General features: G+C 45.2%; 1 protein-coding gene across 1 annotated transcript in view; it reads left to right on the top strand.

The window, feature by feature from the left end:
- The window catches only part of GUSB (glucuronidase beta), a 69,294-nt gene that overhangs the window by 15,202 nt on the left and 30,565 nt on the right, over nucleotides 1–23,527 (top strand). Inside the window, exons 5-9 of the mRNA XM_029612297.1 lie at nucleotides 3,353–3,540; nucleotides 7,532–7,684; nucleotides 9,256–9,434; nucleotides 10,947–11,093; nucleotides 15,551–15,635. Of these exons, the coding sequence (XP_029468157.1) occupies nucleotides 3,353–3,540; nucleotides 7,532–7,684; nucleotides 9,256–9,434; nucleotides 10,947–11,093; nucleotides 15,551–15,635 (752 nt within the window). The remainder of the gene's footprint in view (nucleotides 1–3,352; nucleotides 3,541–7,531; nucleotides 7,685–9,255; nucleotides 9,435–10,946; nucleotides 11,094–15,550; nucleotides 15,636–23,527) is intronic.

The following is a 23,527-nucleotide window of genomic DNA, read 5'->3' as shown; positions in this document are numbered from 1 at the left end:
GTGTCCTCACCACCCTCCCTCCTGGGTTTGTGGTGAGGCTCTTAACACGTGAGCTCAGCCCTTCCTGACCCAGACAGCGGTCCAGGCTCTGGCAATTATTTGTACCAAAACCAGGGCAGGCAGGAGGGGTTTGGCAAGCAGCTAGCTTGAGAAGATCCAAGGGACTGCCAACTCTTGTCCTCAAGAGCCATTAACAGACCTGATTTTCAGCATGACCAAGAAATGCTCGTTAACTGGGATCTTAGACAACATATTTATGGAGAAATTGAAAAAAGCAGACCTGTTGGTGACTTGAAGACGGAAGTTGGTTGCCCCTATTCCCACCATGCTGAAGCTCACCCAGCTTTCAGCCATCCTTCGTTCAACGTAAATATTTTTTTCCGAGGACAAGCAGGATGGTAGTCCTCACACATGGGTGACATCATCGGATGGAGCCCTGCACGGAACTTTGATCTCCAAAGATTCTAGAACTTTTAAACGTGCCCTGCTGAGCACGTGCAGCTGGAGTCATCACCCTGTTCCCTAGGCAGAGTCCCTCACAGCATTCTGTTTTGCTCTCTCCTCACAATTTTTTTGTAAGTGATTTTTTTCTAGAGCTGCTGCTGTTTTCTTTCCTTCTGTACTTTTTCTTTCCTTCCCTATTTTCTTCTTCCCTTTGTCTGTCAGCCACATGGTTAGTCACTGTGCAGTCTGACAAGAGTCTCTTCTTGTTTCGAAAAAAATAAATAAAATAAAATACTGCAACCTGCACTTTGATATCTGTGTCCTGTACTGCTCTGTCTGTTTTTCTACTTTTTTTTCCGGTGCAGTCAGTCCTACACGTAGACTGATGAGCCTGGGGACTCACCTACGTTCTACCCGGGCAGGAGTTTCATATTTCCACTGATTGGTTGGCATTGATGGAGGTCAGGCCGAGGAAAGATTGAAGACCATACCATTCATGTAGAGGGGAGAGCTCATCCTCCCCACATTCAGAGAAATTAGTCTCCACGGGCAGGGGCCCTGGATGACATAGCCTTCCCCTCCTGCTTGCCAGGTATGGCAGTGCAGTCTGCCTGAGAGAGGGGGTGAGCAGGAGCCTGGGCAAGCAGTTTGCTGCCGCACCTTCGGTGTCATGCCCAGTAACCGTTGCCCGTGCACATTTGTGACCACCGCACTGTTGATCTTGACGCATCAATGTCAGTACCGCGTCGGGGACTCCCTTCTGGAATCGACAGTGAGTTATTCGCTCGTGGTTGGGATATACAACATAGCGGCTTGTGCTTACCCTAGTAATTCAGTGGCTTGCCTCCTTGGGTTCTTGCTCCCTCTGACTTTCTGTTGGAGTCGGGGGGAGGGGAGAAGTAGCTAAGGCATTCCTGGTATATCTCAGGGTATACCTGTAGGGAAAAATACACCACTTTTTCCCCTATATTTCCACCAGGCTCGGGCCATTTCTGCCTTTGGCTCTTCTCCCTTCACTCGGTTGCCCAAAGTGGCTTCCTACTCACCTGACGTATCCTGTGGACAGGATTGATAACCCTGCCCTTGACAAGGTGCAGTGTGTGGTGAGCTTCAGGCCTAACTTCTCTCCCTGCCTAGGAACTGGGCTAGCATTTGTTTGAGGTTGCCTTCATCCCCTGAAACTCTTGTCGCTGACCTGCAGGATCAGATAGGTGTGGTACTTTGGCAAGTAGGATCTGTCCCAGGCCCTGCTGTTGTGCTGATTATTCTCCAAGTGTTGCTTGGGCTTTCTGCCTATTGGGCTTTGTGCCTATTGGGCAGAGGCATTCTGTCCTCCGGATGTCTGTGAACTGCAGTTTCTTCTGGGGAGTTTTTCGGTTGTTTTCTGACACCGCAAGGAACTGTGCAGTCTTCGTCCAAGAGAGTTTCTCTTGTTTACATATTCAGGCTTGTCCTGTACCCAGGAGGTTCCAGACCTACTATTGTTGGCAGGATTTGCTGATCCAAACCCTACTTTTAATGTTTTCCGTGATGCGAAAGTGAGCTTCTGCTCACACTCGCATCACTCCCCTGCCTTAGGCACCCCTTCTACACACGAGAGTTTTTGTGTCTCAGTCATTTATATGATTGTTCTTTGTAGAACCCAACTCTTCTCCAGCCTGGACCCCTTGTGGATTGGCTGCCTCACAGGCAAAAGGGAGAGAGGTGGTGCTTTCAGCACGGTGTGGTTTCCCACTTTGTCCAGTTCGGGCAGCCTATAGCTAGGGATTCACCCATATGTGAGCACTACCATCCTGCTTGTCCTGGGAGAATGCAGAGTTGCTTACCTGTAGCAAGTGTTCTCGGAGGACAGCAGGATGTTAGTCCTCACGAAACCCACCCATCTCCCCTGGGTGTTTGGTTTCTCCATGTATTAGCTATATTATGGACCGAGGGACTCTGTCTAGGGCGCAGGGTGATGACTACAGCTGCACATGCTCAGCAAGGCATGTTTGAAAGTTCTAGAATCTTTGAGATCAGCGTTCCATGCCCGGCTCCATCCAGTGATGTCACCTACGTGTGAGGACTAATAGCCTGCTTGTCCTCGGAAGACACCTGTTACAGGTAAACAACTCTGCTTTCATGTGTGGGAGGAATTTGGCTCCTTGCCAGACAGATGAATGCTGAAAGGCCCTTGTTAAATTATTTTCTAAAGCATAGGAAGCATCTCGGCGAGTGGAGCAGCAAGCCCCTCATTGGTAAGACTCTGTCACTGGAGACAGAGCTGCTGTTGCTCAGGCAATGAAACACAGCTCTGAACCAGAGCAGCTAGGTCCAGTGAAAGGTGGAGAAGAGAAAGAAGGCTTACTGACTGGGTTTTCCCTACCAGTGCAGCAGGGCCCGCTGCAGAGTTAAAACATGAGGAGAGCAGGAAGCCAACAGGAAGGAAAGCAAAGAGAAGCTAATTTGGCAGTTTCCTATTTCCTGCTCTTCCCTTCCCACTCATTCTGTGTTTGTGTTAAGCCATGGAAAAGGCACCCCCCCCCCCTTCCCCAGGGTGCCTGGCAGCCCTACTTCACATCTTCTTAGGGTTTCTGCCTCGCCCCAAGTCAGCTGAACAGGCTGATCCCGTCTTGCTTTTGCCACATTGCATACAATGGACTTTGTAGGTCTGATTTGCCTAGGGAACTCGATGGGGGAAAATACAAATCCCTGCATGCAGTGAGGCAAAACAAGGACTGGATCACCTTGCTGGATTGAGGTCGCGAGCCTTCATCTTAACGTAGCGTCCCATGAAACAATCGGATGGAGGCAGCGCTTTTCTTGTAACAGAGGGCTTGGTGTAGACGGACGTCGACGCAGTGGTAAAACTAAGGCTGCTGGAATTGTAGGTCGCCAGGTCACTATCTTCCTTTGCCTTTCTAATTAGGCATTGTGGACTACCAGGTGTCGGTAATTGGCTCCCAGAGCTATTCCTTGGCCGTGACTTTGTTTGACAAAGAAGGCAACGCAGTGGCTACAGGATCAGGGGCGAGCGGGTATTTAAAAGTCCCCAACCCGATGCTGTGGTGGCCTTACCTCATGCATGAAAACCCGGGCTACCTGTACTCTCTGCAGGTAAATGTATCTCTGAGCTGTATCCTCATGCTTCCTCTGCTGGCATCCTCAGAAAGCTGCACTAAAGTCTGGCTGCTTTAAGCTGTCAACTAAGATGTTTTTTTAGTTTATTTTTGTTTTGTTTTTACCTATTTAAAAAATCTCTTGCTTCCGTGTCTGATCTTCTTCTCCCCTGTTTGTCCTAACACGGTGGTTCCCAAGCCTGTCCTGGCAGGACCCCCTCCCCAGCCAGCTGCCACTTTTCAGGATATCCACAATGAATATGCATGAGATAAAATTTTGCATGCTACAGAGGCAGTGCATAACAAACGTATCTCATGCATATTCATTGTGAATATCCTGAAAACCTGACTGGCTGGGGGTCTGCCTGGAAAACTTCCTCAGTCCTAACACATGATTGATTATATTTTTGTCCATAGGTATATTTCGGTTATGTATTTTATTATGGACACAACCACTAGCTTTAAAACTACTCTCCACTCTTCATGATTTACGAGTACCAGTCTGCTGCCTGTTTGTGGGAGGAGGGGAGGGTGAAGACAGTTCTGATGACAATCACCTTTGCTTCACTTTGAGTTGTAAAAGTGTGAGTAGCGATGGGGGAGGATAAATAATTTATGAATAAAATAATGAAAAAATACTAGCAAAACGAGTATGTGCCAGGGATTCTCTAACCTATTTTATTTTTGTTATAGCTTTATTTGAAAACGGAGAATACAATAATATGTTAAAAAATAATAAACACAGCACTTCTTAGCCGAATAAGAAGCAACTTATCCGGCTAAGTGGTGGCCACTGAATATCCAGCTGTGTTCAGTGGTTGCCATTTATTTGGATAAGACAGATGGATATCTAATGTGCAGGCAATGAGAGGATCGGGAAGGAGCTACTTATTCATCTGTCATAGCTAGAAAGGTGCCAATATTTGGACTTATCGGATTACGGAAGACGGATAAGTTAGATCTGCTCAATAGCACGTCTAAACTTGGCTGGATATAAGTTATCCTGCTAAGTGGAGATATCCAGCAGTGGAGCCGCGCCCCTGAATATCCCTTGTAAGTTACCCGGCTAACTTCCATAGCCGTTCAGCTTTGAATATTGAGTATGCAATATGCAGAATTTGTGATTACAAAAAAAAAGCCTAAGAACGATCTCCTAGAGTATGGTTCAGGTGCACCCATTTTTTTTTTCATTACCAGAGAACAAAGTTTTTTTTAGATAAAGGATGTCCTTACCTTGACAGCAAAAATACAAGAGAACTTTTTCCCCCTTCTCCCCACCCATGTAAAAAAAAATAAAAATTAACCAATTCCAGTTCTAGGCTTAAGTCTAAAACTTAGCTGATAATAAGTCTAGAAAATGTCTTTCATGCTATTTCCCCTATTCCCGTGGTTTTTTCCTTAGAGGAACTGTATGTGGTAACCAGGAGCTTTGCAAGCCTTGGAACACCAGCGTCTCCCAGGGAAACCTTGAGGATTGTTTTGAAATTGCCTTAAAAAAAATTCTGCTCCTGACTCTGGCTCTCACAATTCCTGTATTTGGACTGTACGATCATCCTTTAACCTTGAGAATAGGAAATACAGTGCAATGCTTCTGGTCATCTCTAATTATAACCCTTTTTTTTTTTTTTTTTTTTTAAATCTCAGACTGCAGGTTTGCACTTCTACCATCTGCTGGCGCAGAGAAATACAGGTCAATACTGAGGGACTGCAGGTGGCACTCTCTCTGTAAAGTAGCAGTGCCTGAAAAGTTTTTATTCTCTGCCTCCAGCTGCTGGTAGGGATGCAAACCCCACTTGTCTGGACTGATCTGGGGCATGAACAGGAATTACCTTTTCTTAATCCATCTCCCTCTTTTAAAACAGTTTTCCAGGGCCATCCTAGTGGCTGTGCCATGAGCTACCATGTGAGGGGATCTGGGTTTGATCCCCAGTTTGGATTTTTTTTGTTCCCTGGGCCAGCCAGGGTTTGGAATGCTGCAGAGGCAGTACTCTCGCTGCCCCCCTGGTCGTAAGGGGCGGTAAGCCTCGGCCATTGCTTTGTGGTGACACCCAGGGCCGGTGCAAGGGTATTAGGCACCCTAGGCGAAACGTCAGCTATGCCGCCCCCCCCCCCCCCACACACACACAATTAACTTACATTGTGCATTAATGAAAATAACGAAGTCTGTATTTATAACAGAACACTTATTTGACATTTTTATGCCATGTAAACCATTGAGATGATTTGTCTTATCGACGGTATAGAAACTCTTTTATAAATAAATAAATAAAAATAAATAAAATAAACATAAACCAAAGCTATACTTGTTGCTCAAACAAAAAAAGCAGACACATCACATAATATTAAATAATTAAAATGGCAGTCAATCAAGAAAAATAAACTTAAAAAGCCATCTTTACTTACCCCCTCCAGCAGCTCTCTTACTCCTCTTCCATGCAGGCTGTAGCACACACCAGAAGCAGCAGTAGTGGCTAAGCTCTATACTCATGGTCCTCTTCCTTAATGCCCATGTCTCTCACACACACACACCATATCAGTCATGCCCCCATGACCAGTTTCTGTCTCTCACACACCAATCATCTCCCAAACAGTCTTTGGCACACACACACCAGTCACCTTCCTGAACAGTTTCTCTCATGCCATACACACACAGGCTTCCCACTCCCGTGTTCCACTTACATATATGGGCTTCTCACTCTCATAATCACTTTCTTTCTCACACACATACCCAGAGTTCTCACTTCCATGCTTTTTCTCTCTTACACACACACACACACACACACACACACACACACACACACACACACACACACACACACTCACCAGTCTCTCACTCCCATGCTTTCTTTCACATACACCCCCACACCAGGCTTCTTACTCCCATGCTTTCTCACATACCCAGAGTTCTCACTTCCATGCTTTTTCTCTCTTTCACACACACACACACATCCCTGACTGTCTCACACATCAGTCATCTCCTTGAGCAGTCACTTTATTTGTCTCTCACATATACACATACATCAGCTCTCTGACCAGTTTCTCTCAATCACACACACATGCTCTCCATCAAATACATTCTCTCACTTACACACAGACTCTCAATCACACGCAGGCAGGCAGGCTGGCTGCTTCTCTCTCTTTCTCTCACTCACTTCCTCCCCCCCCCCAGCACAAACGGTAGCTGCTCCTCCTCCTCCAGCCCCTGCAGGCCAAGAAGGAAGAATCCCATCGGCCGCAGGAGGCTCGTGCTGCTCTCTCCTTTCCCGATTACCGGCTGCTTCAGTTGCTCGGGGGCCGATGCTGCTGTCGCCGCTATTTTTTCACGCAGCACTTCTCTTTCTTCCCGCGCATCACTTCCTGTTCCGGTTCAAAGGGGGGGGGGGGGCGGGAAGAAGACCAGCCGCGGATGCAACAGCTTTTTTTTTTTTTTTTTTTTGCACCACTGCCGTTCCCGCTGGGCTTGAACGTGCTGATAGCCCGGCGGCAACGGCAGCAGGGAAGAAAGAGCAGCGGGAGGGACCGGGAGCCACGCGAACCGCTGGGGGAGGTCAGATGGGTCTTTTGGGGCGGGCTGCCGGCAGCGGCTGTTTTATTTTTATCGGGGGGGGGGGGGGGGGGGGGGCGGCGGCTCTCTTAATTTTACCGGGGCAGTGCCGCCCCCGGGAAGCTGGCGCCCTAGGCGACCGCCTAGTTCGCCTAGTGCTTCCGCCGGCCCTGGTGACACCTAGTGGCCAGACTCGGTATGCATGCACACTGGATTCCAGAGGGGGAGCTATGGGTTTCCAGCTGTTGGCCTAGGACTCTCTCTATGCAATGGCAGGGCTAGTTTGGGGAGGGGGAACCCCTGCGTAGTGGTGAATGAAAGCTCATGGTACCCCTGCCCAACAGAGGCTGGTCCTACTGAGCAGGAAACTGCCAAGACTCAAACTCATGATATTTCTTGTAATCGCTTTGATAAGTGCAGTATTATTTTTCTCTTGGGAATGAAGGTTAAGGTGACGGCGCAGACTGACCGCATCTCTTCCGAGGACGTGTATACCTTGCCTGTTGGAATCCGCACTGTCCTGGTCTTGGGGAGTCAGTTCCTTATAAATGGAAAACCCTTCTACTTCCACGGAGTCAACAAACATGAGGATGCGGACGTAAGCAAGGGGTTCTGGGGCAAGAGGGTAAAGTGTGTGGGGGGGGGGATGGGGAGGGAGGGAGAGGTGCAGCAGACTCTGGAAAACAGGCATTGACCACAGCTGCAGAGTGCTGCCTAACACCAAGGCGGCCATGAAATTCACATTCACGGAAAACAAAAATAACTTTTCATAAAAATGCTGAAAATGTCACTTTTTTTTTTCTTAATAGTGCAAGAGTCAAAACAGCAAATTATGGAATTCATTTTATGCTAAGGCTGAATGTTAACCTGCAGCATTAAAGATTTGTTTTTGTTAGGTGTTCGACACCAACACATCAAGTACATTAATTGATTGAATTTCAGTTTAACTCTTTTTGTTAATTTCTGGTTTTGTTTCTTCACTCCTGACCATGAGCATCACCTGTGGTTTTTAAAGCAGCAGTTCATCCTTTTGAAAGTTGCTAACTGTTTGTAATTCCTATTTTTCAAATTGCTGAGGAGCCCATGCTCAGCAATTTAAAAAATAGGAATTAAAGTTTCAAGAATTTATTCCAACATGGCATCCAAGGCACCTGCTTTCTACCATCTGGCACAGGGCAGAGCCAGATCTTTTCGTAGGTGAAAGTTCACCTTTTTTTTTTTTTTTTTTGAGAGTTATTTCTGTTTTGCAAGCATCGAATCAAGTCAGCCACATGCCCTGCCCCATATTCCAGGTGTGTACAGGGCTTAAAACACAATCATCTGCTAAGCGACCATTTTTTACCTCTTGCCGTGCAGCACCTAGCTCTGGCATAGCCGTCGGAAACCAGCAGCAGGAGCATGCAGAGATCTGATTGGCTCAGGAGGGTGCTGGAGCATTGCTCTTCAAGCACCTGACGCTGGTGATGCTGCAGAGGTAGCACTCGCAGCCTGTGGGGTGAAGGCATGGTCAGTCATGGTCATTGCTCAAGGGTGACACCTAGGGGTTGGATTCAGGGCCTATGATTACAGGGTTCCAGAAGACACCCTATGGCTTGACCAGACTAAGTACATTTGGGCGGGGGGGGGGGGGGGGGGGGGTGGCGTTATAAGGAGAAGGTTCCCAGGTAGTTTGTAAAGGAAGACTTTTATGGCGCCAGTGTCCCAGCCCTGGTTTTGACTGAGCTGGCAGTCTGAGTTAGCAGGTCGAAACTTCTGGATCAAAAACAAAAAAACCCTCTGTAACTGGGCACCAGTCCCACAAATGGAAAACATGGAGCTGGGATTTGAAGATTTTTCCTTTGGGCCCTAAAGCCTCAATTCTTCAAATAATTCTGTGCTGTGTCAGCGGCTGAATAACTGGAGATGTTCCATCCACGGCACTTTTTTTTTTTTTCTCTTTCTCTCGTGGAACATGTTTATTGGGGGTGGGGGGGGGCGTCACTTTGGTCCCTTGGAGATTGCCTCCTGTGCAGGACTTTTTACATACTTGCAAATGATTCAGAAGAGCGACTGAGCTAAGAAATAACCCTTGTGACTCGGCCTGTGTGACTTTTTTTGCTTATGAGCTGATCTTGGCTAACTTTCCGTGTGAACCCGCCTCATGAGGGCTGCATGTTCTTCCTCTTCCAGATCCGCGGGAAAGGCCTGGACTGGCCCTTGGTGGTGAAGGACTTTAATCTGCTGCAGTGGCTTGGAGCCAATTCCTTTCGAACCAGCCATTACCCGTATGCAGAAGAGATCATGGATATGTGTGATAAGCACGGCATCGTCGTCATCGATGAGTGCCCGGGAGTGGGCATAAAATATCCGTAAGGAGTTCTCCAGTGTCTGGGAACGTTTGTAAATCACTGTGGTGGTAACATTAACCTGGGTCACCTCTTCTGGCTAAGTGTCTTTTATTTATTTATTTTTTTAAAATCCTCTCTATTCCAAAAGTGCAATGGGATCCAGTGTCTGCCCCTGCCCCGCCAGCATCACTGCTGAAAATCTTAGCATTACAGTCAAACCCCACAGCCAAGGCCCTCCCACGGCACGAGCCAGTTGTTCGCATTCACTTGTGGTTTAACAGCACAGTTAACGATCAAGTGTTAGCACTGTTTAATTACTCCTGGACTATAGGGCATGGGATTTCTCAAACTCCGCTTCGCCACGCTGTGCACGCATCGCAGCAGAACCCACAAGAGCCAGAATATCATCTTCTGGTTCCTTGGAGACTCAACATCTTTCGGCATTTATAAACTGTCATAATCCAGGGCACTATACAACAGATTTCAGATAGTTAAAAGATACTTGTGCAAATATAGCTTTAAATGAAATAAAACCAATAAAACAAAATGAACAGCAACATTAAGATGCCTGGACGATATTACAAGCTTGATTAAAAGCCTAGGTTATATTAAAAGCCTGGCTAAAATGATATATATGTTTAATTTCTTTTTAAATGACTTTTAGACATGTCTCCTTACGCAATGCCTCGGGTAAAGTATTCCATGCAGTAGGGCCTGCCACAGCAGACAGTCTGTCTTTCAGTTCACCAAGTTTTAGTTTTTGGGTATTTGCCAGGTACTTGTGACTTGGATTGGCCACTGTTGGAAACAGGATGCTGGGCTTGATGGACCCTTGGTCTGACCCAGTATGGCAAGTTCTTATGTTACTCAAGGCCTTATGAAGGAGTTAATATCTTGAATAAAATCCACCATTGAATGGATAACCAATGCAGGCCGTGCAGAACTAGAGTTAAGTGCTCGAAACAAGACGAGGCTGTGAGTGCCTGAGCTGCTGAGTTCTGCATTACTTGATAAGCTTTCAGTGTTGATACGGGTAATCCTAACTAAGTAGAATTACAAGGAGGACAGTCTGAAAATTACTGGCTGGCAGATAAAGCTTCAGGTTATGAAGCATTCTAAGATTATAAAAAGAGCTTCATGCAAGTGATGTAATGTGAGCTTTAAATGAGAGGCCTGGATCAAAGATGATCCCAAACCCGTTTTTAATTGAACTACTATCAAGTTGGACACTAAATGAATGAATTTGTTGTGAGGATCTGCTTAACTGTATAATCTCTGTTTTGTCAATATCTAAAGCTAGCTTGATACAAGCCCCTGCCCTAAAGAGCTTACGTTCTAAATGGGTCCTTGAGGCAACAGGAGCCTGTGAGTATCAGTAGAAGATGCAAGATTTTGATCCCTGGTCTCCTGGTTCCCAGCCCACTAGACAACCCCTGCCCTCAAAAACAGGATCTTAAGACAAAGCTACAGAATGGAGAGTTGCAGGGAAGAGCATCTTGACTGTATTTCCCCTTGCATCTCTCTTGCCTGCAGTGAAAGTTTTGGGAACAAGTCTCTGACGCATCATCTGGTGGTGATGGAGGAACTGGTTCGCAGAGATAAGAACAGACCAGCAGTGGTGATGTGGTCTGTCGCCAATGAGCCATTCTCTGAACTGCCTTCAGCAGACTACTATTTCAAGTGAGTGCCGTGCATGCCTGATCCATGTCACAAAGCTTTTAAAAGGATGGTTCTTATGATGGATACACCAGGTTTTCTCTGCGGCCACATGTGAAATTGCTTTATGAGGGCGTAAGGCTGATGTGCCATCCTTGTACCACTTTTTGTCTCGGTTGGACACTGTATTTCACATGGGGAGCTAACAGCTATTAGAGGCGATAGGCTACACAGTTTTGAAAAATTGTGGCCTCCTTATCTGATCTGGAAGGAGAAGGGTCGGCCAACCGAGGTAGGATAGTTGGGCGTAGATCATCCTACTATATCATACCCCGGTTCCTCCTGATTTTCATAGCATATGGGTCTCTGGATGTGGGATAAGTGGGGAATCTCACAATAAACAGGGGCGATCTTCAGTGCCAGGAAAAATAGTGGAAAGTGTTCTAAACATCAAAATCACAGAACATATAGAAAAACATGGTTTAATGGAACAAAGTCAGCATGGCTTTACCCAGGGCAAGTCTTGCCTCACAAATCTGCTTCACTTTTTTGAAGGAGTTAATAAACATGTGGATAAAGGTGAACCGGTAGATATAGTATACTTGGATTTTCAGAAGGCGTTTGACAAAGTTCCTCATGAGAGGCTTCTAGGAAAGTAAAAAGTCATGGGATAGGTGGCGATGTCCTTTCGTGGATTGCAAACTGGCTAAAAGGACAGGAAACAGAGAGTAGGATTAAATGGGCAATTTTCTCAGTGGAAGGGAGTGGACAGTGGAGTGCCTCAGGGATCTGTATTGGGACCCTTACTGTTCAATATATTTATAAATGATCTGGAAAGAAATACGACGAGTGAGATAATCAAATTTGCAGATGACACAAAATTGTGCAGAGTAGTTAAATCACAAGCAGATTGTGATAAATTGCAGGAAGACCTTGTGAGACTGGAAAATTGGGCATCCAAATGGCAGATGAAATTTAATGTGGAAAAGTGCAAGGTGATGCATATAGGGAAAAATAACCCATGCTATAATTACACGATGTTGGGTTCTATATTAGGTGCTACAACCCAAGAAAGAGATCTAGGTGTCATAGTGGATAACACATTGAAATCGTCGGTTCAGTGTGCTGCAGCAGTCAAAAAAGCAAACAGAATGTTGGGAATTATTAGAAAAGGAATGATGAATAAAACGGAAAATGTCATAATGCCTCTGTATCGCTCCATGGTGAGACCGCACCTTGAATACTGTGTACAATTCTGGTCGCCGCATCTCAAAAAGATATAATTGCGATGGAGAAGGTACAGAGAAGGGCTACCAAAATGATAAGGGGAATGGAACAACTCCCCTATGAGGAAAGACTAAAGAGATTAGGACTTTTCAGCTTGGAGAAGAGACGACTGAGGGGGGATATGATAGAGGTGTTTAAAATCATGAGAGGTCTAGAACGGGTAGATGTGAATCGGTTATTTACTCTTTCAGATAGTAGAAGGACTAGGGGACACTCCATGAAGTTAGCATGGGGCACATTTAAAACTAATCGGAGAAAGTTCTTTTTTACTCAACGCACAATTAAACTCTGGAATTTGTTGCGAGAGAATGTGGTTCGTGCAGGTAGTATAGCTGTGTTTAAAAAAGGATTGGATAAGTTCTTGGAGGAGAAGTCCATTACCTGCTATTAGGTTCACTTAGAGAATAGCCACTGCCATTAGCAATGGTTACATGGAATAGACTTAGTTTTTGGGTACTTGCCAGGTTCTTATGGCCTGGATTGGCCACTGTTGGAAACAGGATGCTGGGCTTGATGGACCCTTGGTCTGACCCAGTATGGCATTTTCTTATGTTCTTATGTTCTTATGATCACTTTTTGATATATATTGTTAACACTCTTTCTTTCTTTATCTCTTCCGTAAACGGCTAGTGGTGGGTATGCTTCCCTCGGGGTGGGCAGAGACGGGGTGGAGGGGCGGGGATAGGCTACTTGCTTGCATGCAGGTTGTAGAGTAAATTTAAAATTGACACAGCACCCGGTTTAGACGACATGTTTTTATTGTTACCAATTTTATTACTGTATATTATAACCGCAGTAATGTACAGTCTGTTATTTGACCTTCTGCTTTCATTGTTCCTATTTGAACTTTAAATACTGCATATCTGGTTTCTACGCAGCGGATTGTATTGTGTTAATATTATTTGGTTAATGTGTTATGTTGTGTTATTAATAAACTTTTAAATTTATTTAAAAAAAAAAAAAAAAAAAAAGATGGTTCTGTCTGGACGATAGCCCAGTAGGAAGCCAAGAGAGTGGCTCCAAGGAGCTGCTGGCCAGGGAAATCAGCTCATGTGTGTCCCATTCTTGGAACCCTGCTAGTAGGTGGAAAAAAGATTAAAATAAATATATTGAAAATTAATTTTTTACGTAACCTGGTGGTTGCTGGATGGATCCCAAACCTCTCCCTTGTTACTGGGTTCTTGCTGGAATGCTGAGCAGCTGTTTTAATGGCCGAGGCCCGAGGCGTTTCCTTCACTGGCTAGAGAGAATTGTCCCCACTGTGGTTAGCAAAGTCCCCTTCTAAGTGCCATAGCTTCTTCACACAAGAAGAAAACTGCAGCTAAGCCACCTCTCTCTCGAACCCAGACTCTCTAGAAATGAATTTGGTCCAATGCAGACAGTGGTGGCGGTTCCAGTCAGCCCCATATATTCAAAACACAACTTTTGTGGTTACTTATGAAAGTACAAACCACAGGCTCCACAGTAAAAAGGGGGTTTACAGTAAGTAGCAACGTATCGCAGCAGTAGTTAAATCTTCTCCCACATAACCAAAATCAATGTGTGTAACTTCTAAGCAGATTAAGTTTCATTCTTTTAAAGCTCAGCAAAAGAGTTAAAGTACAATGTTAAAGGTATTCTAGTAACCTAAACTGTTACAATGTAAATTGGAAATGAATCATTACACTTACCAATTAATATTATTTACAAACTGTTACCGACCCTCAAATGGCACCTATGTAAATTAAGATACGTTAGCTTCTTTTTATGTGCCTTAATGTAAAGCGTTGTGACGGTTCCCACCAAACGACGGTATAGAAAAATGTTAAATAAATAAATTAGAAAGTTTCTGGCATCCCAGCACAGTTCATCCTGTAAGCAACAGGACCCAACTTATTTATTTCTGAGGCTTTGAGATAAAAGCTAAGACTTCCAACCAACAAGCTTTCTTCTATTCCCCCCCCCCCATGATTTTTGTTGATTGCTCTCTGGAGTAGACTGAGTGTAATCTTGCAATGGGAAAATCTGCTTCACTTTATTCACAGCAAATAAGCACCGATTTATCCCCTGAATGCTTGGTATTCTCCCTTCTGAATTACGTCTAGCTGTTGTTGCAGATCTCGCCATTTATACTTGCACAGTATCGCTGGTGACATCATGAATTCTTTTCCAATCCATACTGCTGTTTAGGGAGAGGGTAATTTTGGGACCAGGGTCACGTAAAGTCTCCCAGAGTTCACATTTGCAGTATTCCATAGGGTTGTGTTATTGATGCACCATGTCACATTGTGCAAAGCAGTGATAATGTCACACACTCATTTTAATTTAAGGGAAAAAGAACAAAACAAGTTTCCTAGTGCTTTCCAGGACCCCTTATTGTGTAAGATAAGAGTCCAGTGGGTAGAGAGATGGTTTAAAGACAGGAAAATCTATTTAAAATAAAGGCTTGGCCGTAAGGCATGCTGCATCAGTAGCAAGAAACCAGGCACTCCACAATAAGGGCATGCTCTCTGTTTTAATATATACCCTGCCCCTAAACATCCGACAGCATGCTTGGTAACCAGTTGGAGTTTGAGAAGAGGCTTAACATCACTCGTCAGCTCAGAAAAATAATTCTATTCAAACCTTAACTTTCACCAGAAAGGGTCATGGGCCTGCAGAGCCCATCTCAGTCCTCTGCCCCATCCCCTCAACCTTGGCTTTAGTTAACTAATAATGTTTTAAATCCTTTAAAACTGCTGTTTGTGTATGTTTTGCTGCTATGAACAGAGGAGGCGGCCTCAAACACCATGGCTGGCAGCCCACAAAGGCCAATGAGCATTACCCATAATGCAGCAGGGCCATAAATCATGTCGCAGCCGTTGGGGCACATGAGGGCTTAAATGCTTATTGTGGGTGAGGGTAACCTAATGATGCACAGTTTCCCTCTGGACTTTTATTCCCTTTCCAAAAGTTTTAGGTGGAATTGTAAATCCTATGGGAGGCAAGACAAGGAGACACATGACATGCCGTTGTCTGTTTATGCAGTCAAATTGACTTGCTGGCCTGTTGTGCTGACGGTTTCTTTTTCTTTTTTTTTGTCCGTGAAACTCGCTCACAGTGCGCAGAACCCTCTTTTACGTTTTTCTGCCTGCCTTTCAAATGACCTTTCAATCCCTGTGCCTCTGGCTTTCTCATCATTTCCTGTGCTTGTTTGTGTTTTCTGTTTTGAACAGGACAGTGACAGCTCACACTAAAGCAATGGATCCCACCAGGCCCGTCACCTTTGTGACAGATTCTAACTACGCACTTGACAGAGGTGTAAGGATTTTTTTTAAATTTCCTGTTTCCATGAACTAACTTTGCGTTAAGTACAAACTGCGAGGAGAGAAAGTAATAGATCTTCTGTGAGGTTTTTTTCTGCTAACTTTAGTATGGATAATCTTTTTTTTTTTTTCTTTCTTTTGGAAGATTTGAGATCTATGTAACAATTCCAGGTGAAATACAAACACGAGGAAGCTGGGCTAGTGACTCATTGGCAGCGCTACATGCAGCCATGGAGAAAGTCCCAAGTTGTGATGTCTGTTCCCTGGCTTGGCTGGGGATGCTGCAGAGACAGCATTAACAGGCCCTGGGGGGGGAGGGGGAGAGTCTGCTCGAGGGTGACGCCTGGTCCTGGATGTAGGAGCCATGATTACAATAAGCAGATGAAAAGCACAGTGTTTCTCAACTGTTGATATATATAAATAAATAAATATAGACTGGAGGATGTTCAGGTCCATTACCAGAAACCCAGCTGGCTTTTAATTTATCAGAAACATCCCATGAATATATATATATATATTAGCATTAATTCCTGATATTTATTTATTTTATTTATTTATTTAGGACTCTTATATACCGATATTCTTGTAACAAGTTACAAATCAATTCGGTTCACATTTAACCATAGCAATTTGCACAAACAAGGCATTACAATAAAATAAGGAAGCTTGAACTTGGATCCAGTCACACTGGAGATGGTGCGAGAAATAAATGGGGAGAAACAACTATTGTCGGCTAGCCGACTCTTAAAGTGAAACTGGCCCGGTGTCTGGGTGGGACACCATGCCCCTTGTATATGATGTATATTGTATATGATGTATATATGATTGTATATGATGGAATATTAAGCAATTTTAGACATAACATAAGAAAATGCCATACTGGGTCAGACCAAGTGTCCATCAAGCCCAGCATCCTGTTTCCAACAGTGGCCAATCCAGGCCATAAGAACCTGGCAAGTACCCAAAAGCTAAGTCTATTCCATGTTACCATTGCTAATGGCAGTGGCTATTCTCTAAGTGAACTTAATAGCAGGTAATGGACTTCTCCTCCAAGAACTTATCCAATCCTTTTTTAAACACCGCTATACTAACTGCAGTAACCACATCCTCTGGCAACAAATTCCAGAGTTTAATTGTGCGTTGAGTAAAAAAGAACTTTCTCCAATTAGTTTTAAATGTGCCACATGCTAACTTCATGGAGTGCCCCCTAGTGTTTCTACTATCCGAAAGAGTAAATAACTGATTCACATTAACCCGTTCTAGACCTCTCATAATTTTAAATATCTCTATCATATCCCCCCTCAGCCGTCTCTTCTCCAACCTGAAAAGTCCTAACCTCTTTAGTCTTTCCTCATAGGGGAGCTCTTCCATTCCCCTTATCATTTTGGTAGCCCTTCTCTGTACCTTCTCCATCGCAATTATATCTTTTTTGAGATGCGGTGACCAGAATTGTACACAGTATTCAAGGTGCAGTCTCACCATGGAGCGATACAGAGGCATTATGACATTTTCCGTTTTATTCACCATTCCCTTTCTAATAATTCCCAACATTCTGTTTGCTTTTTTGACTGCCGCAGCACACTGAACCGACGATTTCAATGTGTTATCCACTATGACGTCTAGATCTCTTTCTTGGGTTGTAGCACCTAATGTGGAACCCAACATTGTGTAATTATAGCATGGGTTATTTTTCTCTATATGCATCACCTTGCACTTATCCACATTAAATTTCATCTGCCATTTGGATGCCCAGTTTTCCAGGCTCACAAGGTCTTCCTGCAATTTATCACAATCTGCTTGTGATTTAACTACTCTGAACAATTTTGTGTCATCTGCAAATTTGATTCTCACTCGTCGTATTTCTTTCCAGATCATTTATAAATATATTGAAAAGTCAATATTGCACAGTCAATATTGCACAAAGGCCAGAATACTTATCTCCCATTGCTGTTCTTAGATAACTTAACTAAGCTTAAATTTCAAAATAAAATATAGCAATAATTGTATTCACACCTCAGTTTTGACAATGCATGACCTATAAAGCACTTCTTATTGCAGTACAGGCCCATCAAATATAGTACATGTTCAGCACAGAAGAGTAAAATATATAATAACTTTGATTTTATGAAATTGTTCTTCCCAGTCTTTTCCTGTTTGTGCTTCTTACCCCTGCAGTAATGAAATGCCTCCTTCCTGTTCATACCCGGATCAGTCCAAACTCTTGGGATTATGCCTCCTTTCCAGTAGATGGAGACAGAGAAAGTTGCACTGACATACAACCCAGAGTGCCACCTGCAGTCGCTCAGTATTTCTCTGTCTCCAGCAGATGGTAGACGCGCAATCCCTGCAGTCTGGGGGGGGGGGAAGAGGGAGAAGAGATCAAAGTTATTTGATAGTATCCCTCCCTGGAGGTAGTTAGGCCCTGGTGGGGCTATCTCTCCTGGTGTTGAGGGGAACGAGTAGGGGGTCGGAGACCCTTCTCTGCCTTGGCTTTTTGCCACTGGGGGATGATTAGCTGGTGGGGTCAGTTCCCTCCCCCCCCCCCCCCCCCCCAGGAGACCAGGTAGAATCCAACAGCTCTTCAGAGAAAGCGCAGTTGCTTACCTGAAACGTGTTCTCCTAGGACAGCAGGATGTTAGTCCTCACATGTGGGTAACATCATCCGATGGAGCCCAGCACGGAAAACTTTTGTCAAAGTTTCTAGAAGCTTTGACCAGCAGACTGAGCATACCCAGCCTGCTACTATCCGTGTGTCCATGCGAGGTCCCCCTTCAGTCTTGTAACATAGCAAAAATACAAGCGAAAAAATAAAAGCACAAACCAAAGGTGAACCCAACTTCCTGGGGAGGCGGGCGGAATTCCTGAGGACTAACATTCTGCTGTCCTAGGAGAACACCTGTTACAGGTAAGCAACTGCTTTTTCTCCTAGGACAAGCAGGATGGTAGTCCTCATATGTGGGTGAGTACAAAGCTCCAGCCAGCTCCATGCAAGCAGAGAGACCAACAGCAGCCGAACAAGGTACAAACGGGCACAACACAACTGCGGCGCTATAGGTAAACGTGGGTGGTCTGCACGAGCAAAAATTGGTTCAAGCCTGGAACAGATTACACAGGACAGACTGACCAAAGGCACTGTCCTGACAGCCATCCCTGTGAAGGCAATAATGGCTGCAAACGTGTGAAGAGAACTCCAGGTTGCGGCTCGGCAAATTTCAGTGATGGGGATTGCATGCAAATGGGCCACCGACGTTGCCATAGCCCGCACAGAGTTGAGCCTCTACTCTGCCATCAAGCTGAAGGCCTGCCTGCATGTAGCAGAAGGCAATACGGTCAGCCAGCCAACTGGACAAGGTCTGCTTACTCACCGCTACCCCCCAGCCTGTTGGAGTCAAAGGGCATGAAGAGCTGGGTGGATTGCCTGTGGCTCGCCGTGCGATCCAGGTAGAATGCCAAAGCCCTCTTACAGTCCAGGGTGTGAAGTGCCCACACCCCTGGGTGGGAATGAGGCCTCAGAAAAAAGGTAGACAAAACGATGGACTGATTGAGGTGGAAATCAGTCATGACCTTGGGCAGAAACGTAGGATGCGTACGCAAGACCTCACAATCGTGGAAGAACTTCATGTATGGTGCATACATAACCAGAGCCTGAAGCTCTGGTTTGGGCAATAAAATCCCAGATCTGCAAGCCCTAATGGTGGAGGCGGACTTGGACATTTTTACTGTCAGGGAGACGTGGTTCACGGAATCTCATGATTGGGATATGGCCATAACAGGCTATAACTTGTTAAGGAAGGACAGAAAAGGGGGAGGAGTGGCTCTTTATGTCAAAAACAATATCCAAGCATCTGAGCTGCAAGGAAGATGGGGCAAAGAAGAAGCATTATGGGCCGTCCTAAAAAAAGATGATGGGCATCCATTTTTATTGGAGTGATTTACTGGCCTCCAAATCAAACTTTGACAGAGATCTGGTTGAAGACAACCAAAAGATGGGAAAGAAGGGAGAAGTGGTGATTGTTGGAGATTTTAATCTGCCAGATGTAGATTGGAGAATCTCTTCTGCAGAAACTAATAAAAGTAGAGAGATAGTGGATGCCCTGCAAGGGGCTCTGTTCAAACAAATGGTAATGGAACCCACAAGGGAGGGAGCTATACTTGATTTAGTGCTCACTAATAGAGATAATGTCTCTAATGTCCGGGTGGGTGCCCACCTCAGCACCAGTGATCATCAAACGGTATGGTTTCATACCGATTCGCGACATACTGACTCGCAACCAGCGCCTGGAGCCCTCCACCATCCGCCTCCGACCGCCATGCTCGCCCTTCACGGCTGGCTGACCTGAGGCCCCACGCTCCCATTCGGCCAGAGGCCTACCCGAGATGCGCCTACCCACGCCCCCCCCCCCCACCGAAGCCCGCCTAACCCAGGCCGAATCCTCACCAACCTGAGGCCCCTGCCACTGCCTTCTGGGACCCCTGACCCAGTCCCACCAGTCTCGCCAACGCCAGCACAGACCTCCAAGACCGGCATTCAACGCCGTGGGAAGGACCAGGAAGCCGCCTGCACCTAGCCGCCACCCACCACCGTGCTATCACAGAAGCGATAAGGGACATTACCGCGACGTAAGACTGCTAATAAAAAGCGCCACGGTGAACTGTAGGTGCCGTGCGCCGAAGGAGCGCAACTAAGGGGCCTACCCCTTAGTGCGCCCCTTTGTGCTGCCATTTCGGTGCCTACACGTCTCTTCCACATCCTACTAACTAAAAATTCTTCCATTGGTCCCCTTCTTGCTACCCCTCCTCCTACTTTCTCGCCCACCCTGTCACGCTCTTTACCCCCTTCCCCAACCTCCTCTTACAGAGTCTTCAATTACCATCCACCCAATATCTATACTGCTTTTTTCTCACACCCTAGATATGCTTACCTACCCAATCTCTATTCTTAACTACAAGCCATTTCTCCACAAAAAGCTCTTCCCTTCTCTCCTCCCTCCAACCTCAAATCCCTAGTTCCAATCATGGTTTCCCCTCTAACACAATTTCTCTGGCTTACGTCATTATCAATTATCCTCTTTAACTCAGTCCTTATCGAAGAAAACCCCCATCCTGAATGACCTCCTGCTCGACAACCGGCCAGACATCTGTGCAATAACAGAAACATGGCTCAAACAAACTGACATTGTCCTCCTGAACCAACTCCCCACCAACCTCAATGACATCTTCTCCCTCCCCAGGCTCAAAAAAAGAAGTGGAGGTCTCTTACTGGCTGCCAAAAAACGTAATTTAATCTCACAGACAGTTAACACCGCCCCTAAATTTGAAATAGGCTTTTTCAAATCCTCACAACTCCAAATCTGCCTTGTCTACACCCCCCCAGGCCTCCTCGACCACAACGCCTCCCCTCTCATTGAATTTATCACTGCAAACATAGACATGGACTCTCCAGCTATCATCCTCGGAGACTTCTATCTCCACGTAGGCACTATACCCCTTTCCCCCACAAGTAAATCCCTCCTCTCCTCCTTTTCAGCCATGGGATTTAAACAAATCATATCCGGCCCCACACACAAAGCGGGCCACACCTTGGACTTGATTTTCACAAACTCACACCTTACTCTTACTGAACCCCCCTCTAGCTCCCCGGTCCCCTGGTCAGACCACTCGCTCATAGAAACCAAGCTCTTCACAAATAAAACATTGACCACCACCCACAAACAAAACAATACCATACATTACAGGAATTCCTGCACCAAAGAGGAGCTAACCCTCACCTTCAATAACAACCTCGATAATCTCGACCTCATTGATGTAGAAGCTGCCTGCAACTCATGGAGCCAGATAACCACTAACATCGCTGACAAAATCTGCCCACTTATCTCCAAAGACCTAACATCTAATAATAAAAAACCATGGTATACAGGTGAGCTAAAGACACTCAAACTAGAATTAAGGACCAAGGAAAAGAAATGGCGCAAGGAGCCATCCCCTACCCTTCTAGCCACTTACAAACACACTCGCTACACCTACAGAACCACAATCCTAAAAACCAAGAAAGATTACTACGCTCTCAAAATACACAACTACCAATATAATGCCAAGGCCCTCTTTGCTTATGTCTCAAGCATTACAAAAACCTCCCCTCCCCTAGTCTCAGAAAACGATGCCTTAAACAAATGTAATGAACTAGCTCAATTCTTCCACAAGCTTAGGTCTCGATTCCCACCTTCTTCCTCCCACCCCCCCACTACCCAAAATAACACAAACATCTCACTTAACTCATTCGAACTAACCACCGCCTCGTGGATAACCTCAATCCTAAAGAAAATGAAGCCTTCCTCACACCCAGAGGACCCGATCCCAATAAAATCTCTTCTCACCATCCCAGAGACTATTGCCAAGCCACTATCAAAAATCATTAACTGCTCTCTTTCCCTCGGGAAAAGTTCCTCCCTCCTGGAAACAATCCATCCTCAAGCCCATTCTTAAGAAACCAAACCTAGACACATCAGACCCCTCTCATTTCAGACCTATCTCTAATCTCCCATTCTTAGTTAAACTTTTGGAAAGGGTGGTCAACTTGCAACTTACAGACCACCTGGAACAATACAACATTTTACTCCCATCACAATATGGCTTCCGTAAGTTTTTCAATACGGAAACCCTCCTAATATCCCTCACTGATACCCTTCTCAAGGGACTTGACAAGGGCCAGTCATACGTCCTAGCCCTGCTAGACATTTCCGCTGCATTCGACACGGTCAATCATAACATACTAATTGACAGCCTCTCCGAAATAGGTATTTCCGGAATTGCTCTCAGCTGGTTCAAAACCTTCCTCGGTAACAGACACTACAAAGTTAAAATTGGCAAATATGAATCTAACCCCATTAACCTGACTCGAGGGGTCCCCCAAGGCTCCTCCCTTTCCCCTACACTCTTCAATGTTTACCTACTACCCCTATGCCAACTCCTCGCTGAACTGGGTCTAACGCACTACCAACTCCCGCAGAATAGATCACATTACGCCAATCCTCAGAGACCTCCATTGGCTTCCTATCTCCGCCAGAATACAACACAAGACTCTCACAATTATCCATAAAACACTACATAACCAAAATATTCATTGGTTTAAGGACTCCCTGCACTATCACACTTCCAATAGACCTACCAGAGCTGCCTATAAAGGATCCCTATCAATACCCTCTCACAAACTCACTCGCCATATCTCCACTAAAGATCGCGCCTTTTCCATACCGGGACCTACACTATGGAACTCAATACCACCCGGACTACGCAACGAACACTGTACAAAAACTTTAAAAAAACCCCTAAAAACTTGGCTATTTAAAAGGGCCTATTCATAATAATAACCCTCCACTAACCCTCTCCCTTAAAATCATCCCCCACCCCTCCAATGAAATCCACAGACGCTTATCTATTGTTACTTTTAGTTTACACCCTGAACTAGAGCCTCAACACAGAATCTTGTAAATAGTTACTCCTTTCTCATTTCATTTTATTTTATGCCTTTTTCTTTCATTTTATTAACCTATCCAACTCGCCCGATGGACCCTTTATTCTTCTGCTACATTCCCATCTTGTTCCTTCGCCTCCCTGTTTAATGTAGCTTATTTTTCACTTTCTAATTTGTTGTATTAATCCCCGTTGTATGTAAACAGATGTGATATGCAAATGAATGTCGGTATAAAAAAGTTTTAAATAAATAAATAAATATCACAAATAGGATACGGAGAAGTCGCACGAAGACCCGAGTTTTGCTATTCAAACACACGGACTTTGTTGAAATGGAGAAGTATCTGGAGGAAGAACTAGAAGGCTGGGAGAAAATGAGAGATGTGTAACAGTGGGCCAAACTAAAAGGAGCAATTA

This window comes from Rhinatrema bivittatum, chromosome 8 (assembly GCF_901001135.1).
Source record: "Rhinatrema bivittatum chromosome 8, aRhiBiv1.1, whole genome shotgun sequence".
In the NCBI taxonomy this organism is placed as follows: Eukaryota; Metazoa; Chordata; class Amphibia; order Gymnophiona; family Rhinatrematidae; genus Rhinatrema; species Rhinatrema bivittatum.
This window is presented reverse-complemented; position numbering and strand designations above follow the sequence as displayed.